This window comes from Paramisgurnus dabryanus, chromosome 2 (assembly GCF_030506205.2).
Source record: "Paramisgurnus dabryanus chromosome 2, PD_genome_1.1, whole genome shotgun sequence".
NCBI lineage: Eukaryota > Metazoa > Chordata > Actinopteri > Cypriniformes > Cobitidae > Paramisgurnus > Paramisgurnus dabryanus.
This window is the reverse complement of record NC_133338.1, coordinates 3092852-3113943: the sequence shown is the minus strand read 5'-3', so window position 1 is coordinate 3113943 and position 21092 is coordinate 3092852. Positions and strand designations below refer to the sequence as shown.

At 37.3% G+C, this 21092-nt stretch overlaps 1 protein-coding gene across 1 annotated transcript; it reads left to right on the top strand.

The window, feature by feature from the left end:
* The first annotated feature begins 5970 nt into the window (after nucleotides 1-5970).
* LOC135783450 (equilibrative nucleoside transporter 2) lies at nucleotides 5971-20805 on the top strand. Its single transcript, XM_065294177.2, has 13 exons — nucleotides 5971-6181; nucleotides 8169-8222; nucleotides 8417-8498; nucleotides 8769-8914; nucleotides 9466-9605; nucleotides 10251-10385; nucleotides 10612-10709; nucleotides 11316-11394; nucleotides 11474-11643; nucleotides 12857-12959; nucleotides 16647-16732; nucleotides 17004-17203; nucleotides 17667-20805. The coding sequence occupies exons 2-13, from the start codon at nucleotides 8179-8181 to the stop codon at nucleotides 17776-17778; spliced, it is 1395 nt and encodes a 464-aa protein (XP_065150249.1). The 5' UTR covers nucleotides 5971-6181; nucleotides 8169-8178; the 3' UTR covers nucleotides 17779-20805.
* Nucleotides 20806-21092: the final 287 nt, after the last annotated feature.

Here is a 21092-nt window from a genome sequence, read left to right as displayed (position 1 = left end):
TGAAGGTATGATAAGGTGCATTTGCTGAGCATAACGTTCTGGATGGGGTGTAGGAATGTAGAAAAGTATGTTGGTGCAGTGAAAGTCCTGTAAGCAAGCAGTAGTGACTTGAAGAGCGGCGTTACATGAGCTCTTTTGGGCTTCTGCGAGATGAGCCAAGCTGCTGAGTTCTGAACTAACTGGAGTGGTATGATTGACTGTACGGGAAGGCCAGCAAGGAAAGCATTGCTGTAATCCAGCCTAGAGATTACCAGGGCCTGAATCAGGAGTTGTGCAGCATGCTCCGTAAGTAATGGCCGTATCTTTCTGATATTGTATAACTAAAATTGACATGATCTTTATGGTCTTTGCAATGTAATCAGTGAAGGACAAGTTGTCATCAAAGACTACACCAAGGTTTTTGGCAGTTTTGGAAGGAGTAATGGTTGTGTTGCCAAGTTGAGTAGATAGGTTGTGCCGTATCTTGGGTTGTGCTGAAAATAGAAGCAGCTCAGTTTTAGCTAGGTTCAGCCAGAGGTGGTGTTTCTTCATCCATGCCGAGATGTTTAAATATTAAAAAAGTTCTCATCACACATTAAAAATGTATCCACAATTTATGTGTAACTAAGCACCAGTAGACTGAGGATCCATTTGCAAACTTTATTTCACACATTGTCGTACAGGCAGCAGTGATGTTACGTTTGACACCGAAGCTTCGATGCTTGCTTCAGACTCGAAAAGTCCTTGCAATGAACCACTGTTTCGGAGCTTGTATCGTTACGTCACTAGTCACGTGAAATACGAAGTCTGAAGCAAACACACTGGTTCATTTCTCTAGTGAACCACAGACTGCTTTGATAGCCCAATCCGGCGTTGACAGGTTTGAAACTTGGCGGCTTTATTTTTCACGCAAGTGAATCCAAACCATAGAAAAGCTTTCTAAAAAATTTTGTGTACTCCAGCATCATGTTTCATGCGAGAGAATATTCTCCAAAGCTTGTGAATTTGTTGAAAAAAAGAAAGAAATCGCCCACATCACCAAATGTATAGCCTATTATGCTATATTATAAAATTATTAAAAAAATATAAAAATATATTATTAATATAAAACTACATTTCTGAATAAAAACCACAACATTTAATTAATACCCTCCTCCACATTGTCCAAGCCCTGTCCAGTTGCCCTCTGCCACATTATAATTAAATACATTTTTAAATACATTAATGTCCAGTTAGTAAGTTGTAGAGTGCTGTATCCTACAGCTAAATATTCACACACAAACACATCTCAGGCTCAATGTTTTATTTAGGGTTTGAAATATGAACACAGTGTCAAAGCTCTGACAGCTAAAATGGGGCGGGTACATTAGCCTACTCAATTGTCAGCTTTGTTGCATTACATTTACTTCACCAGCAGATGGTGGTGTGCATTTTCTGTTTGAATGAAGCTTCGAGTAATGAACCATTTTCGACACAATTGTATCGGAAAGCAATAATGCTTTGAAACGCTTCATTTGGCCATCACTAACAGGCAGGGTCAAACACCAGCAAACACATATATAGGGGTAAGGCAATCTCGTCGTCAACAAACAGGCAGATGTCAGGGCAGAGAGCAAACAATCAGAATAATCAAAATACAGGCAGATATCGGGGCAGGCAGCAAACACTCCAAAACAGGCACAGGATAATCAGACAGAAAATACCACCCAGAAATGATGCCAGGGCAAATCAAGACTTTGCAAAGAGAGTCCATACTGAGAGTCTTAAATAGGCAGAGTGATGAGAATCAGGTGCAAGTGAAATCAGTTCAGGTATGTGGGCTTATGGGAAATTAAGTCCGAATGACGTTAGGTGTGTTCGACATCGGCTGTGGCTGGATGTAACCGATCGGCGAGATTAGCCGCGTGCAGGCGGGGAGGAGCTGAAAACGGAGACGTGAAGTCGGACGCGCTGTGGTTCCCGTAGTTTGCTGCATTTACGTCAGGCATGGCTGATCACGTGCCGTTTGCTTGCTTAATCGCATTAAACATGATTTGTAAGATGTAAACTACATAAAAAGTGAATTATACTGTTTTGAATGTCCGTGTATGAGCATGAGTGGAACTGAAGAGGCTTACAGCATCTGTTTTTACAAGAATAAAGTTTAACAGAAGCATAAATTATTTAAATACCAATGTAGTGGGGTCTACGTTTTTGTATCCATTTTATTTTGATGAAGATGACACAATATAACATCGCGACTACATGAAAAGAGCTTTAACTGTTATATAAAAATACAGATTTGTGAGCATTTGTGGAACTGAGGGCGTGAAAATACACACGAAACACACGTGATTGTTGTCATGTGGTGAATCCGACCAATCTTGAAACAGATCGGTCTGCGCAGCGCCGCATGAAGTCGAACACACCTATTAATACACAGGGGATGGCTCCCTCTGGTGGCGACTGAGGAGCGAAGCAGTAGCTTCAATCGTAACATTATGAGATCATGCTCTACTTAATATAACAATTCAAGTTATTTATTTTCTAATAAGCTCTTACCCAAACCAATATTACATTTCAGAGTGTGACAGGTAAACAGTTTAGCATTTGTTCTTAGGGCAGTTCATTTATCTAATTGACAAATGTATAATTATTGTGCATGTATCTTTGATTTTTGTTTTCTCATTTCTATGTAAAGCACTTTGAATGACCTTTGTGTATGAAATGTGCTATACAAATAAACTTGCCTTGCCTTGCCTTGCCATTGTGGAAAAAATGGTAAAACTACTTACAAAAATTATGGATGGCATAAGTTATTCTATTTCTAAATAACAGCTGTATATTGAGATGTGGTGGAAATGACATTTGTTTATTGCATGTCTGAAAAATGTAAAATGTTAGCAATTTCTCTTGTAATCTAAGTTTGTCCTCTTACAGACCTTGTGTAAGGTGATTTTAACAATCTACATTTGTGAATAACAAAAATGTGCCATACAAGATGAATACATTGATATAGCGCTTTTCACAACTCTTTAATTGTTTCAAACCAGCTTTAAATTAATAAAAGCAAGAAGAAAACTGAGAAAAATCAACTATAATTTCTTTTAAATTCAATGTTATGACTGATCTAATTTTAGTTGAAAAGACAGAAAAACAATCTTTTCAAATGCCTGTACACTTTGGCAATAAAAAAAAAACACATTTGAGGGTTTTCTGGTTTGGTGGTAGATGAGAACGGGGGATGTTCCATCTCACACCAGTGCGCAACGTTTTGCTACGGTTTCCGGGTTGAACGATATGTTTCCTGGAAACGGTGTGCAACAGGTTTTAAATGTGCTTTCTCTTGTTTGGTGGGTGTGTCAGTAATGTCGGCCCAATCAGCGGCAAGATAAAACCACGCGGTAGTAAATAGACAGCTCGCTCAATGGGTTCAAGTTTGAATGTTGTCTTTCATTCTGGACGGCAAGGTCAGTGACTGTAATATCGAGGGTATTTTACAGTATTAAACACATATTTATAACGATTTCATCAGGCTTCAGAAACATTTTAAAAAGAACACAAAGAATGGCCTCTCAGCTAGCTGCTGAAAAAAACAGTATACCAGCAAGACCAGCCTATGTTGTGTTTTGGTGCTGGTTTGCTAGTGAATACCAGCACCAGCACCAGCATTAGCACCAGCTAAACCAGTGGTTTTCAATCTTGTCCTAGGGGACCCACTGCCCTGCACATTTTGTATGTCTCCCTTATCTAACACACCTGATTCAGATCATCAGCTCATTAAGGGACAGATCCATGAACAGAACTGGGTGTGTCAGTTAAGGGAGACATACAAAATATGACCCACAGGGTCGCCTAGGACAAGATTGAAAACCACTGAGCTAAACCAGCCCCAAACCAGCATTAGCACCAGCATCCTATGCTGGTCATACCAGCAAGACCAGCATATGTTGTGTTTTGGTGCTGGTATGCTGGTGACCAGCAGCTAAACCAGCATCAAACCAGCATAATTCCCATGCTGGTCCATGCTGTTTTTTTCAGCAGGGGCTACCGTAGTTGCAACTCTTGCGTCATCACAACAGGGTGTTCAACGCATCACTGTTTCTGTTTAAAGGGGTCATATGATGAAAATGTAAGCATTGCCACTTTGTAGGTGTGAGCAAAAATAGGTCATTGAAATTTGGCTTTCATTATGATGTCATAAGGATATCTTATTAGAATAATACCGCCTCCTTAATCTGAACTCTCCAACCACTGCACTGCCGTTTAGTGCAGAGAGAAAGAAAGAGAAAGGAAGGACTTGACAGCACAATAGAGTTTGAATTACAACAAACCACCATCATTGTGATCAGTGTTTGCACTTCGTCCGCTCATTTGCATTTTAAAAAACACACCCAAAACGACACATTTTTGCTCAAACCTACAAAGTGGCAATGCTGATAGGTGTGTTCGACTTCATGCGGCGCTGCGCAGACCGATCGGCGGCTGACTTGAAGCAGTGCATTCCGGTTAGTATTTCTGTCCGACTTAAGCTGGCGCTGCAGGCACGTGACTGTGTCATATGGTTTTTAAGTACCGCGAGAGCCTTTCGAGATCAGCCGCCTGAGTTAGCCAGCGCAGTTCCCGAAGAGGAGCTGCACGGGCTGTAATGACGACACAGCTGTTTCAAGATTGGTCGGATTCACCACATGACAACAATCACGTGTGTTTCGTGTGTATTTTCACGCCCTCAGTTCCACAAATGCTCACAAATCTGTATTTTTATAACAGTTAAAGCTCTTTTCATGTAGTCGCGATGTTATATTGTGTCATCTTCATCAAAATAAAATGGATACAAAAACGTAGACCCCACTACATTGGTATTTAAATAATTTATGCTTCTGTTAAACTTTATTCTTGTAAAAACAGATGCTGTAAGCCTCTTCAGTTCCACTCATGCTCATACACGGACATTCAAAACAGTATAATTCACTTTTTATGTAGTTTACATCTTACAAATCATGTTTAATGCGATTAAGCAAGCAAACGGCACGTGATCAGCCATGCCTGACGTAAATGCAGCAAACTACGGGAACCACAGCGCGTCCGACTTCACGTCTCCGTTTTCAGCTCCTCCCCGCCTGCACGCGGCTAATCTCGCCGATCGGTTACATCCAGCCACAGCCGATGTCGAACACACCTAACATTTTCATCATATGACCCCTTTAATAAACATTGGGCAATGTTTTGTCGGGGCTGAACGCAGCCCAGCTCTCCTCCAGTGAGATTTCACCAGATTGTGGCCGTAGCTGTATCCCTTCATCACCTGGCGGCCATCTTACCACAGGGCGCTCCCTCATGCGCAGCATGTGTTTGAATGATGCATGTACTTTTAAAAATGACCATAACTTGCTCAATTTTCTACCGATTTTCAAACGGTTTGGTTTCTTCCAAACGTTATTAACGTGGCTATAATTATGGATGCGTTAACATGTATCATGTAAGTTATTATATATTTTTTTTAAGTATACAGTGTCATAGGTACATCTTTGACGTTTATAACAAACCAACCCGTTTGAAAATCGGTAGAAAGTTAAGCAAGTTATGGTCATTTAAAAGTACATGCATCATTAAAACACAATGTTACGAGTGAGCGAGCGCCCTGTGGTAAGATGGCCGCCAAATGCGGACATTCCACTCAATTGGCCAGCAGCGCGGACGAGACGTCTAGCCTTTTGCTGCGTTCCAGGCAGGCTTTTGAGCACGTGAATTACGACTTCAAAACCACGACTTACGACTCTGAACTGGGAGTATGCGTTCCAGGCAGGCGTTCCCGTGCTTTTACAACCTTCTACCTGTGAAAATGCACTGGACCGGCAGTCAAACCCGTGACTTCCCACCCGTGAACTCGTACTAGATCGATGTACTCCCAGTTCAGAGTCGTGAGTCGTGGTTTTGAAGTCGTGATTTACGGGTTGCCTGGAACGCTGCATTTATACATATGTCCTAATCTACCACCAAACCCAACATCTCGCGAGGTTTGGAAGACGCTGTATCCCCTCTAGCCAGAACCGCCTAGCGTCGCGGAAGCGAGATTTGCGATTTACATACCAGAAATAAACGACAATGGGTGATCTTCGTGCGATTAACGCAAATTGTATCGTTTTAAATGAAATGACGCGCATTTTCGTTGATGTCATATGAGGATGAAGTGAGAGAGTAAACAAAAACATCGTGAGAACAGGTGAGGAGATGAAGCACGTGTGCACCTCAACGATCACTTCATTCACTATCATTAACAAATACAAATCTATATTACAAAACATTTATAATAACATAAACACGAGCTTGTTTTCCTGTATTATTAAGGACACGAATAGATTCCTAACATAAATAACCAAATCTACAACACATGCGTCGTCATCTCTGGTTGTCTGTTTCTCTTGTTATATTCTCTCTCTCTCTCTCTCTTTTTGGTCGTTTATACATTTATAGCATTTTATTTTTTTAAGACCTATTTATTTTGTGTCACCACTGCCCAGCTGGTATGAACAGTGCAGATTTTCTCTATCACGTTTAGTCCTGCGTTTAGTGCGTGGCAAACTAGCTAACCAGTGCTAACAGCGGCAAGCTATTTGAAAATATAACCCAAACCAGATGTTACATGTTGCTAAATCTTGAAAGCTGGTTATTTTCGGTGTTTTGTCCATTACTGGATCTAAAACCACTACTGGATGATAAATTGTGATAAAATCAAACACATGCTTTACGTAGATATTCAAAGCAATGTAATTTGTTATTAATGTTTTAATTCAAGTGCATACAGTTCTGTGTTTATGTGTATAGTATAAGATATAAAAGTACCAAGTTGATATTAGTAGTGATGATAACTGGCAGTAATAATAATTATTAAATAATATAACTTGTCTGTATGCTATTAAAAGCTTATTACACATTATTGTTTTGTGTATCTTATATTACTACAAATCCTTTGACTTAATTTATTTCCATGTAAGTTTTTCATGACATTACTCTACAGGCTTTTGTTTGCTTTAGTGTTTTGCCCATCTCTAACCCAAACCACTGAATGCCATTACTCTTGTGTGTTCACCGAGTTATTTTTGTATGGTATGGTTCATTTGAACGTGGGAACGGCCGGCTTTGGGAGTTGTTTCTCTAGCTGTGGGACAATTTGAGACAATCTGAGCGACGTATGAAGTTTTCTTCATGCTCCCATTTTCATTTAGCTAAAGTTATAGTAAACTTTCAACAATCTTCTAAATACTAAACTAACTGCTGGTTATTTTGTGTCAGTTTTGTGGAAGTCAAATGACAAAATGCGGAAGGGCGATGAATTAAAAGTGGGTGGGGTGGAATAAGGTGAATACAGTACTGCGCAAAAGTCTTAGTCTGTGTTCACACCACCGCCAGCAAGAGAATCAAAAACACGCTCTGGCTGCCCTGTCAACGATGCTATAGAAAAAGTGTAGTGGACGTTCGGATGTATTTTCTGAAATCCTTTCAAGGTTTCCGCCTTCCGATTGGTTTCCACCAAACATTTCCGCCTTCCAATTGGTTGCCGCCGATTTCAACTTTCCTCGATGCTGACATCGTCCAAGATGTGCCGCGCTGCTGTTTGCCTTCGTCGGTAGCGGTGTGAATGCACAGTTAGTCCAACATAACCAGCTTTGTTGTTATAACAAAGTTTTAATGTCCATCCATAATAATTTTTCCATCTTTTTATGTAAATTCAAACAGAAAATACAAGAACTATGTACACAAAACTAAAAACAAAATAAAAAAGTCTTCTTCAGGCATAAGTCAATATTTAGACTGACCTTAAACACATCTTTAGCTTTTCTGAGGAGACTGAAGTCATTTGATTAGAATAAGGCTGGATTTACAGTCCAAAAATGCCCAATTTACACACTAAACACTTTGGCAGAACAACATTGTCTTTTAGCAACTAAAGACCTAGGAAAGTGCCAAATGATCTGTGGTCGATCCCTTGCACATGCGCCTTTGTCAGCGCATGCGGACTGAAAAATCTTCTGTTGATTTGTTTGGTTTTTCAGGGGCATGTTGCTATTTAAAGACCGAGATATTTCAGTAAAGCAACACTGATAAGCAGTCAGTTAAACATTCAGTGCTGTTACCGCTTCAGTTTGTCATGAATATAATGTAAATCTTGGATTGTGTTTTTTATGATTTGTATTTTGTTTGATGAACAGATTTCAAATTATGGACAACAAGATGAGCACAAAAGAGGACATCCCCAAAGACCGGTACGTCATTGTGGATTATATTTTAGACTCTTTAAAACGCTGTGTTCTGTGTTATTTATATTAAAATGATAGATGTATTCTCACTAAATATAAGTGTTGTAATTTGTTTTCCATTGGCACTAAGTTGTTATTTGTCAGGAATGTTTGTGTGTTTTTATAGACCGACACTGATATTTCCTGTTTACTCTATCTAGGGGTTTCTTTGTAGGGATTATATTCTTCATCCTTGGGTTGGGAACGCTGTTGCCATGGAACTTCTTCATGACGGCCTCTATGGTAATGAGATGTGGAAAACTTCCAAATTAAGAGAAAGGTCCCTGTGCCTGTAGACTACAGTGCATTGATCTTTACTATTGGGTTAACTTGAATTATCATTGCCTTACTAGATATGACTTGTATGTGGCAAAGTTCTCTCTTTTCTCCATATATTATTATTTTTGTATTCCCTTCCCCGGTCAGTAATCTATTTAGGTATTCAATTATTATCATAATAATTTGATTGTGTGTTTTCTAAAATAAAATCTCTTTTTTTGTTTGTTTTTACAGTATTTCAATAACAGATTGAACACATCTAAATGGATTAATGGAACGATATCAGCCAGGAAGGAATATTACTTCAATAACTGGATGACTTTCTTATCCCAGCTGCCTTTGCTTCTGTTCACTTTGCTGAACTCGATCCTCTATCAGCGGTGAGAAATTTTATTTAAAAAGCATTGCCAAATACACACAGCAACTTGAAAGTCTCATTATAAACAACAAAAATAAGAGTTTAATTTAAAGGAATGTAAATTATGACAGAAAAATGTTACTGTAGTCCATGTTTAAATGTATTAAATGAAATATGTGCAGCACATTGTTTGACAAAGAGATAACAACAATAAATAAATTATATATTTTTTAGATGGAATACATTATTGCATGGTATACGAATGGGGCATTTTTATTAATTTAATGAAGTCAAATACAGAAAATTTGTAACTAAAATTTTGTCAACGAGAGTACAGTAATATAGGGTAGCTTCAAGTGCCTTTTTGCTTTTATAAAACAGTAGCTACATGATAAAATAATGTTTAAGTTGAGTTTCATGATTTCTTTATTTATAACATCCCCTAACATGTAAACCAAAGTTATTATTTGGTCTGTTAATGTTTTGTAAGGTCTGATAGACCTCCAAGTAATGTACATCATGCTTCATTCACAATACCAACAGTCACTGAGACCATTAATATTTGTCTTTCAGAATCTCAGAGAAGATAAGGATGGCAGGCAGCTTAATCTTCATCCTCATCCTCTTCATCATCACTGCTGCACTGGTGAAGGTTCCTATGGAGGAGGACCGGTTCTTCTCTATCACTATGGCAACCATATGGTTTATCAACTGTGAGTGAAACCTCATCACCTGATTCAATCTTCAATCATTATTTGAGGAGCACAGAGGCAAAAGCCGTTAAACGCCACATCCGTCAAAAATGAGATTGATATTCACCGAATGCTCTCGGCACATATTATTTTCATTAAATGCCTTTGCTTCAAATCTACTAAATCCTGGCCTCGCGCCATTCAGAATCTGCTAAACACCACATATCGCTTTGTGCACTTAACCTCTTAAGTGCACAAAAGATGGATATGATGAACAACTGTAAATCACATTCAAACTTGAGACCCTTGGGAGTACTTGGACCCGAATGTGACGGCCAAATGCAACACAGTGTCTCCAAATGTGTGCTTTATTTTCTTCATTCCGACTTTCATCATTTTCAGTGTGCTAGTCTTTTGCATCTTTAGTGATTTAGTGTTTTAAAGAAGTGAATTTTTTTCAGAAGTGAAGGTTTTTGCCAAAAAGGCTTGCACGCACTTAGAGGGTTTTGCAACGAAAGATAGTCAAAGTGCCAGTGCCAGACTAATAACCTTTTCATTGGCAATAAAGGGAAATTACTGAAACTAAACATACATCTTTATACTAATATACTGTGTTTATGTCCTTTGCTGTTTTAATAATCTGTGTTTTCTTATCTTTCTCGGCAGCGTTTGGAGCCGTTCTGCAGGGAAGTTCGTTTGGTTTGGTGGGTTTGTTACCGCAGAAGTACAGCGCTGTGTTTATGAGCGGACAAGGACTCGCTGGAACATTTGCTGCTCTAGCAATGATTTTCGCCATAGCAAGTAAGACAAACACCTGAGTTGGACAATACTCGAGTATTTTTACTCCACTTAAAGTGCATTTTACAAGCATTTGCACTTTATCAGAGTGTTTATTTTGGGTAAACTTACTACATTCTTAAGCATTATCTTACTGTTAACATATGAAACCACATTGCCAAATAATTTGTGTTTCTCTATGAATCTGTATTTGACTCTGCATTATTGTATGAATGTGTGTTTATAACAGGTGAAGCTGACAGTGAATCAGCAGCTCTTGGTTATTTCATCACTCCGTGTGTTGGGACTCTCATCACTCTCTTCAGTTACATGTTGTTACCCAAACTGGTTAGTTGAGTTTGTTTATTTAATTCCACCCTAGTGTATATTTGTCTGTTGAGGTTATTAAAATCTAACAGTGCCTGTCATTCAGGACATATGGGGACAGTTTTTGGGATAGTGTATGTGAGTCTTCAGTCAATCAATTTGCGTTGTATTATACACATCAGTAATGTAGTGTAATAGAGATGGCCGTTTAACTCAATGATGAATGTAGTATAATGTGTTTCTCTGTGTCAGTGCAGTTCCAGCTGTTTGTTTTGGGAAACATTGGTTTGCCAAGGCACGCACCAATGAATGGACGTCTTTCATAAAACACAAGCAGAACAAATTGCTGTGTAATTGCTTATAAAAACCAATGAATACAACAATTTACACAGGACCTTCAAAACACTTTATCCTATCGTAAGCAATATTGACATTACATTCATGCTGGAGTTTGTTTTTGTGACACTCAGTGGAGCCTACAGACAAAACCATTTGAATATTAAAGAAGTTTCAGTGGTGTGCCGCTCAATGGAGACTCAGACAATAAATACTCAACTGTTTGTTACCGTGAAGCTGCTTTGAAAGATGTAAAACTAAAGACTAATCTTATGTGTCTGGTGTGTGCAGGAGTTTGCTCAGTATTACCTGAATGGGTGTAAAAGCAAGAATCAAAAACCTGAGACGTCTAAAGAGTTGCTGTCTACAGGTAAAACTAAATAACATTTCACTGAAAACTTCTGCTGTCAGTGATGAGATTTAATGTTAAAATGTCTGTGTTCCTCAAGACGTTGCAGAGATCTCTTTGAGGACGAATGATCCTTGTAATGGCTCTGTCCCTAACGAAGACTCAAACTGTGTAGATGAAGAAGAGGAGACTGGGACACAGGCTTTCATTGAGCTACAGACATCTGAAGGGTCGACCCAGAAGAGCTCTGTCCTGCAGGTCCTTAAAAAGGTCATATACCCTTCACTTACACTATTAGATTATATTACTTAGGGGTGTAACAATACATTGATATGAATCGACACATAAAATATCGATATGAGTTATCTTTATTTTGTCACTCTCCGCATCCTTATTCCTTGACGTAACGTCCATCTACGCATTTCCACCAAAGTGCGCATTTTCGTTTATTTACGTGTAGCAAATTGTGCAATAAACAGAAAAACAAACGAATGGCTTTGGTATTAGTAATCAACAGTAAATAAAACAAGGCACGCTTTATAACACTGAGACAGGACTGCATTTAGTTACAATTGGGCAAGTTATGAATTACTAGCAGTGCAGCTTGTAATTTCCAAACGGAATGGTGTGCACAAAAGATGAAATGCATACTTTTTGATGCAGGCACTAAGAGCAAGGGCATTACGACGACGTTAAGCCCCATTTATGGTGAAGACGATGACAGCTGATATGATCAGTCTCGTAGGTTTAATGTTAGCTGTCAGAATTTATTCAGCAAATGTGTTTCTATCTCCCATTATTCGCATTTATTATTTTCCGCATAAGTCAAAAACCACCTCAAGCGAGTGTAAAAACTTTTTTGCGAATTAATACATTTTTATTCGAAATTTGGCGTTTCCAGTTCCAGTGTCAGCAAGTGAATGCAATGCAGCAACAAAGTAGTTGTAGCAGCGAAAACACCGCAACAAGGCAGAAGATGTTGTGACTTCCATCGGATGCAAATCATGGCTTTGGAAATGTTTTGTATTTGTTAAACGGATTGGACAAACAGATTGGCAGAAAACATTTGTCAGCACCGACTGAAATACTGAAGACTTTGACTGTTGCCAGCATAAGCTTGACGTTATGTGACTTTTTATCCCTCATTATTTTTATTTTTAAAAAATGTATTAAAAAAATTCTTACTTTGTTGTTCTTAGATTTTGCCTTCTTTAAAGAGTTTAATTAAATGTTTATGTTATGTATTTTGGTTGCATTCGTGAGTTAATAAAAATGGAACTGCTTAACTAGACACGTAATATTAAAGTATTGATAAAGCAATCGATGTTTGACTTACCGCCAAGTATTGCATCGCTGGCGGAGATAATCAATGTCATATCGTATCGCAACGAACTGTCCAGTTTACACCCCTAATATTACTGTGGTTTATTAGTGTTGTTATAACCGTGTCTGATTGTCACTTTCTTTCTTTCTGTCTCTGTAGATTTGGGTCATGGCGTTTTGTGTTACGTTCGTCTTCACAGTAACGCTTTCAGTTTTCCCTGCGGTTACTGTGGACGTAAAGTCGGTTTATGGAGGAGATTGGGGTATGAAGCACATACACAATGTTATATTAGTGAGGACTTCTCATAGGCACAATGATTTTCATTCTAGGTCAATATTTACAACACCTTAACACTTACAGATATGATTTATACATCATTTAAAACGTTAAAGTGTCTAGTTTTTTTTCTGTCCACTCTCAATAAAAACAGAATGTTGTGCTTTTCGCAAAATTAAGAAAATAAACATGATGCGTGTTCTGTTCTCTCTCCCTCAGTGAAGTCCTTTCAGAAATGCGTCAGAAAAATGAACTGTAACTTAACGAATACTTAAGATAATAAAAGATTAATGTCAAATCAAAAACAAACAATAACACTACACTACATACCTTACAAGTTACCATAATAACTATAGTATTTGTAGCCAAAAACATGGTTGCACTTTTTTGTAGTAAAACCATTGTTTTTAAAGGTATACTTGTTAAATTAATACACGTAAGGCTTTTGTTTCCTCAGCTGTCTATCACAGATTATTCAGGAGCTTTCACGCCTCTTTGCATACAGCCTTTCCCAGGCAAAAATTGTCTTAGAAATTAATAATCAATAAATTGTTTTATGTGAATGAGTAGGCCGAGTGATTTTCACATCATTTTGAAGAAAAAACTCTAGACTACTAGATCCTGTTTTGAAAGGCTTGTGAAAACATGTTTAGAATGAGTTTTATGGACTTATATCAGTGACTTAAAAATGTTGCTTTTTCAAAAACCACGCATAAACATTTTTCTCTCAAAAAAATACAAACATGTATGTACATGTTGCTCATATAATATTGTAGCCCAGTTTGTGCTGAACACAGTATTATGAGACTTTTGCCATTAATATGTTTTAAGCAACTGAAAAAAGCACAAATGTCAAGCCCTTTTCACACAGACATTCCGGAAAATACACGGAAAATGCATCCTGGATTTTTCCGGGATAGTTAGATTTTTTTGTTCATTCACACTACCATGATTAGCCAGCATCTGCAAGGTCCCGGAAAGACACGTTTTTGTTTATGATAAGACTATAAAGGAGCGCTTGAATGCACAGTTCTATGCTGGTGAATGATCTCAGCTTCAGAATGGATATTTGACGAGCTCCCTGATCTCTGCTTTAAAACAGTTTTAGACATTTCTCATCGTGATTATTAATATGCATTTAAACCCGCATTTTGAGGAGCTGAACGATATATCTTGTTAGGATGAAGCGCGGGTATTTTCGTTTATTATAAGTTGTTTAAATGCATGCTATCTCTCGTTTTAAGGAGCTAAAACATAACTTTTGTTCGACACGCCCATTATGGCATTGTTTCGGCTTCTTGTTCACACAGAGGGTTTTCCGTGTATCTGACTAGGTCCGCTTTCCGGCAACGATCCCAGAAGATATACGGGACGTGTTTGTGTTTACACAGACGCTTGTCTGGCAATTTTATGGGTATTTTCTGGGACCAAAGGTCTGTGTGAATGGGGTTTCAGTTAGACCTCAGATTGGTAAAGGAATAGTTTGGCCAAAAATTATATTAAACCCATGATTTACTCACCCCCATGCCGTCCGAGATGCACATGTCCATCATTTTTCAGACGAACACATTTTCAGTTATTTTAGAAAATGTTTTAGATCTTACAGTTAATCAAATGTAAAGTTACAGGGTCCACGTCCTCCAAGTCCAAAAAATTTGCATTTATCCTTCACAAAATAAATCCAAACGGCTCCAGGAGGATAAGCAAAGACCTTCTGAGGGTAATCCGTGTGGCGTTGTTGGAACTTTGTAAACGAAAATAACCAGGGGCCGGATTCACGAAAACATTCTTAAGACAAAAAATAAGAAAGTTCTTAAGATAAATTATAAGAAGTGCGTAAGAATGTTCCTAAGTGCAATTCTTGAACATTTCTCAAGAAGTTCTCTATTTTTTCTTAAGAATATCTTAAATTTGTGTCTTAAGAATAAAATGACAAGCTTTTAAATGAATTAAGATACCCTGCTAATGAGGAAACAATACACTTATCCATTAATCTTTTGACTACCTTGCGATAATTAATGCGATAAAAATGAGTGATGCATCAAGACTACTACAGGATGTTATTCTCTGTTAAAACAGAGGCCAGCTAGTAATAAGGCGGTGCGTAAATATAATTCCATAATGTCACAATCGGTCCGTCATGCGGGTCGAGCGCTCTGGGTGTGCGTGCTTCACTCTCCATGCCCACGGCTTCGTCTCCCGCGACACGCGCTCACGCGTCAAAAGACGGACGCGGAGGGCGAAGCGTGTCCGAGGTTTCGAAGCCCTCGACACACATGACGGCGCGATTAAAGGTTCGCCTCCCGCTTAGAGTGACTTTTAGCAATGAATGTAGGCTATTACGGAGGAAGTTAAATTTTTGCTAATATTATAACTAATACTTTTTTGTGTTTCATGACATATTACTGAGTAAGCCATTTAACTTCATTATATGAGTGTGGAATTCCTCTTTAAACTAATCTATGTGAAGTAAACTGATTAAATTGCCATTTCAGACTACAAAATACAACATGTCACATTTAAAACAATCACATTAACACTATAAAACATATTACATTTTGATATTTAAGACTACTGTAAGGTTATCCTAACTTTAAGATGTTATTTAAGACAGTTTTTTTTCGAGAATTGGAATTCTTCTTATTTTTTTCCTTAAGTATGTTCTTAAGAAAAAACTTAAGAACTTTCTTAAGAAGCTTTTTTGAGAATACAAAATATTCTTAACTTTTTTCTTAAGCTTGAATTTAAGATAAAAATGGCAGTTAAGAAGATTTTTCTTCTCAAGAATGTTTTGTGAATCCGGCCCCAGCTTCTGATAACGCTGCCATCTTAGTCGCGTCTGCATTCAAGATGAGAGCGTATGCAGTTTATGGAGGGTTCTGTGCTGCTGCTCTGTGCCCCTGCCCTCCGAATTTGTCATGCGTCACCAAGAAACGTGCGCACACTATGTTGATACTCTCTCCTGAATAAAGAGGAGTATAGACTGTTTCATCAGACGCACGTGTGTTCACGCGATTATGCGTCTGGTCAGAACTTTACTTCCGGTTTCTGTTTGTTTAATGGTCTAACTAGTTGCTAAAATCTCTTAAAGGAATATTCAATTTTCTTAAAAGAAAAATCCAGATAATTTACTCACCACCATGTCATCCAAAATGTTGATGTCTTTCTTTGTTCAGTCCAGAAGAAATTATGTTTTTTGAGGAAAACATTGCAGGATTTTTCTCATTTTAATGGACTTTAATAGACACCAACAATTAATACTTAACTCAACACTTAACAGTTTTTTTCAACTGATTTTCAAAGGACTATAAACGATCCCAAACGAGGCATAAGGGTCTTATCTAGCAAAACGATTGTCATTTTTGACAATAAAAATAACAAATATACACTTTTAAAGCACAACTTCTCGTCCAGATAGAAGGACTTTGTTGATATTTATTCTTAGCGTAGTGATGACCACGAAAGCCGCTTGTTTATGTTGTTACTGCTGAAACTGTCTATATACTAATCTGTATATAAAGGGTTGGGCATTACTATTCAAAATGTTCTTCTTGAGTTCATTCTTACTTTGATTTTGATTTGCCATTCATGCAAAAATGCAAAACTCTGAAAACTAATTTTTATGTAAAAGGATCCAAATCTCAATTGCGTTTTTTCACTTTGTCTCTTTCAGAAAAATATTTCACCCCTATTTGGTGTTTTCTTGCCTTTAATTCAATGGATTTCACAGGCAGAACTGTCACAACATGGGTTCGGTGGGTAAGTAAATGATCTGTTTTATTAATCTCTTCATGAGCGATCACGTCTGGATTGTCTTGCTATGTCCTCTTCACAATATGCAAATGTAATCTCAAAACAATTAGTAAAAAATGTTGTAATATATACGAGAAAAGTATATAATGTAGTTTTACACAGTTAAATGTTTGTTAAAAAAGCTTTATAATGCATTTTAAGTTTAATATCTGTTGTTTCTGCTCTTTTTTTTTAATGTGTCTGTTGTATTAAAGATTTTTTTGTTTGTTTCCTGCAGCCTGGGAAAGATGGCTGGCGATTCCCGGCTCTGGTGGTTTCTCGGTTAATCTTCGTGCCTTTGCTGATGTTGTGTAACGTACAGGACCGACACAACCTGCCTGTATTCTTCATAAATGATGCGATATTTATCATTATAATGCTGCTGTTCTCTGTGTCCAGTGGATATTGTGTGTGTCTGTCCATGACCTTCGCACCACAGTGAGTAAACACACAATCTGGCTTTCATGTTGCAAATGTTCATAACTATGTTAACTAACTTGACCTTTTCTCCCATATAGACAATATATGTAACTTTCTTTCATTAAACCTACAATTAAATAATAATAATAATCAAATCAGCTTTTTATATGCCATACATTTAATTACTGAACAAACTAATGAACTATAGACTTTTAATACCTAAAGCTTGAGTTATAGTTCTGGGTAGGACATATGCCATAAGCTACGCCGTTCTGGTTGACATGCCCCTGAAAGTCACTCGTCATTTGCATAAAGTTAAACTTTCCTCAACTTTACACATCGCTGGACACACCCACTTCCTGTCGCCAATGATCACCGTCACTCGTGACGCCAGAAGTCACCAAGCTTCCATTGAAATTAATGAGATCTGTCAAGACATACATATTGAGATACAAGTTTGATCGTTTCCTTTCTCTTTCAGACTGGTGGAACCTAAAGACGCTGAGACGGCCGGCGCATTGATGACGTTTTTTCTGGCATTGGGTTTAACGTTAGGAGCGGCTTTCTCATTTCCTCTACGTTTACTGGTCTGACAGAAAACGCAGTCACATCTTCAACAAACCAGTCGTAGTGTTGTCTGTAGTGATGCTCACATGCATCTGTTATGTTGTTCATTAAGGAGGCATTAGTTGCGTTTTCATTATTTTTACAAGATGTGCCTAGAATACCCCACCGATCGTTTGATATAGCATGTCCAAAATGACCCTATTTGGTTGGAGCAAAAAAGCATTTGTGTAAAAGTTTGAGGTAAAAGTCTATTTAGCACCATTTGCACTACAACATGCTAACAAAATTTAGAAAAGCTTTTAGGTAAAATTAACCAGTCAGTCAGTGGCTGTGGCTTTATCAATGTGATGTCACATTAACAAGAGAATCAAAACAGTGTTTATCTGAGACTGCTTTGATTTAATGGGGATAAAAAAAAGAAGAGGGTGGATTTTTTTAATGTAGGGTGGATTGGTACACACACATTTGTGTTCAAACACCTTGTAAAAGTGTTTTTTGCATAATATGTGTCCTTTCAAATTGAAATTGAAAATGTGGTACTCATCAATTTCACCAAAAACTCCATATATCATATATCACAAAAAGGATTTTACAGTCGTGTGAGGTGTTTTATAAATGCATCCACATATAAGTCGAAATCACCTATGTTTTCGTCGAATATCATCGTATTCAATTCAGTTTTATTATATAACGCTTTTCACAATTGTTTAATTGCTTCAAAGCAGCTTTACATTAAAAGATGCAGGAAAAACACAGAAAAATCATAAACATAAGCGGCAGAATACAGCCGTTAAGGATTAACCGCACTATATAACGTATATAAGAGGGTGCTAAGTTAAGCCAATGTCAGCAGACTCCCCAGGGGTTGAAAAAAAACCTAGGACAAAAACCATGAGGGAAAATATAATGAAAACAATGTCATTTTGCAATATTTTTTATTGATTTTTTCCCAAAAAAGTTATACATAAATCTGTAAAAAGAAACCAAGTTAACAAGGAGGAGATTTTTCGGGCAGCTTTAAGCTATTTTAGAAAATCATAATTTCCTATCAGAAGGACCACAGATTAACAGAAATGTTACTGAGGCATTAGTTTAAGTTTTGCTGTGTGACCTCTCTTAATAACATCGCACCTATCGTAATCACAGTGTTATTATTTATATACAGGACTCCAACAAAACTTGTAGGAAAAAATGTGGTGGCTGTAGTGAGGAAGAGGTCATAGTGTAATATCACAACCAGTGCCATTGTGATATTACCAGTGTTTTATCTAATTTTGTTGTTTTGGTTTTTCAATGCAAATATGATGGCATAAAGTCTGTGTCTTTCATTTAAACGGCATTAGCATATTTATTTATAATCTAAATAATCGTTCTTTGCAGACATGTACAGCTATTAATCCATGGCCATTGTCGTAAAGGGGGACCTAGAAAACAGTAACAATAAGGGGTGTGCACGAATGGGCCAATATTTAATCTGCAGTACACAACATTTTCAAGTACACAAACTTGGTTAAGCTCTACATGTGTTCAGTTATGAATCCTCTCACACATTACAACGCAGCAGCGTATAAAATCAGATAAAAAAAGTTCAAGTCTGAAATGATACCCCACTAAGTCGTCGGGACTGTTTATATCTGGTATCAAGAGCTTTGGTCAATCGGATCACAAGTGGACTAGAGAGACACGTTCATATGTACACCTGGTATTTTAATTTAGTCTTTAGTAGACATATGCTGCATAGAGTTTTGTACATGTAAGCGCTTTCTCTGACATTTCAGTGCAATTGATGAAATAACGTTGTGAAAGTTTAAAAACGATCGCAAAATGAAACTAATAAAAGACTGCTTTAGTTTTATCAATGATAAGTCTAAAGATCTCGCTGAACACCGTCATGTCCAATGTAAAAACATTGTGCTCGTACATTACATGAGATAAATGGGAGGAGAGTAGGCGATCTCTTGTGGATGCTCAAACACCACAAAAGCAATCCAATCGAATGCGTTTTCGTTAACTCTAAATGTATTGAAAGTGGATAAGCTCAAAGCGTTTTACATCCGTTAACATCCATCTTTAGCGTTGTCAACTTCTGATCCGATCGACCAAAACACATCTTAATGTGTCATACAGAACTCAGGGTGTGGTGTGAATGCAAACATGCCGTATAAACAGAACATGTAAATTCTGGTCAGCCTTTGGTTAAGAGAAACTCAACTGGTACACTTTTGTCGTATAATGATTAATAAGATGTTAACTGATTGTATACAATTACATGCTGCCTTCACCCATATAGTCTACTGTACAATCGGTACCTTTTTATTTTGGTTTGCAGTGCATTCAACTTTGTGTCATCATGTGGATTTTGAAGTTATTTGGTCACTGTGTGTGTACGGTAATGATCAAACATTGTGTTATACTTTGCATTGTACGAGACGAGTGCAGTTAAACATGAGTCTGTAAGAGATGAACGGGTTTACAAGATCTTCAAGGGAAAAAAATGTTACAAGCAGCTTTATATTTTCAGATCCCCAATCATTTGCCCAAATTTGAATTTTTTTTTATAGAAAAGATATCGGTAATGCTTCACTTTTGTAGAGTATAAGATAGAAGTAGTGTTTTAAATAAGGAAAGGTTTAGTTTATAAGGGTTTTGTTAACTATTACAAATTAACTGACAAGACACCCTGATACAAATTACACAGCAGAAGTTATTAGTCAAGGTGTATTTACATCAACATACTGATGTTTTAATTTGTTGCTATTAACTATGCGAGGTAATGCCATTGACTAATAAACATGATGTTGTTTACATTTTTATGTACATCACATTTTAATATTTGGCACAGTGAATGTTACTCAAGGATTTTAAAGGGATAAAAAGTCATAATGATTTTGTGGAGTAGCGATGTGTGGTTTTTAAGTTTTTACATGTTGCTATTGTAAGACAACTTTGCAATTTCATAACGCGCTTTTTTTACATTTGAGCATTTTTATGTCATTTCATGTCATTTTTTCGAAGTTGTATTGAAACATTGTTAATAAAACACATTAGGTTAAGTTTTGAAGTTCACTTCCATTCTTTAATTTGTAGTAAAACCCAATACTGTGTCAGAAAAACAATTGTGCAAAGAAAAATCAGCATGAATACTAAGTGTTTATATATTACACAAAGGCAAAACTTCATAAAATTCATTAAAATGCCCCTCAAGAAAAACACTTCATACTGTACATCAGCACATTATTCATCCTACAATTTTCACCTTCATAATTCTGCTTTGTCTTCATCATTTATGCTGGTTGTTACCACTAAGTGGTGCCCTGTATTCATGTATCCTGTGTAAGCA

Excerpts from the sequence above, each read along its gene's own strand:
- LOC135783450 (XM_065294177.2), top strand. The coding sequence starts at position 8,179 with ATGGACAACAAGATGAGCACAAAAGAGGACATCCCCAAAGACCG. Across the intron at positions 10,386-10,611 it reads AATGATTTTCGCCATAGCAA|GTGAAGCTGACAGTGAATCA; the intron begins GTAAGACAAACA and ends TGTTTATAACAG. Across the intron at positions 17,204-17,666 it reads TCCATGACCTTCGCACCACA|ACTGGTGGAACCTAAAGACG; the intron begins GTGAGTAAACAC and ends TTTCTCTTTCAG.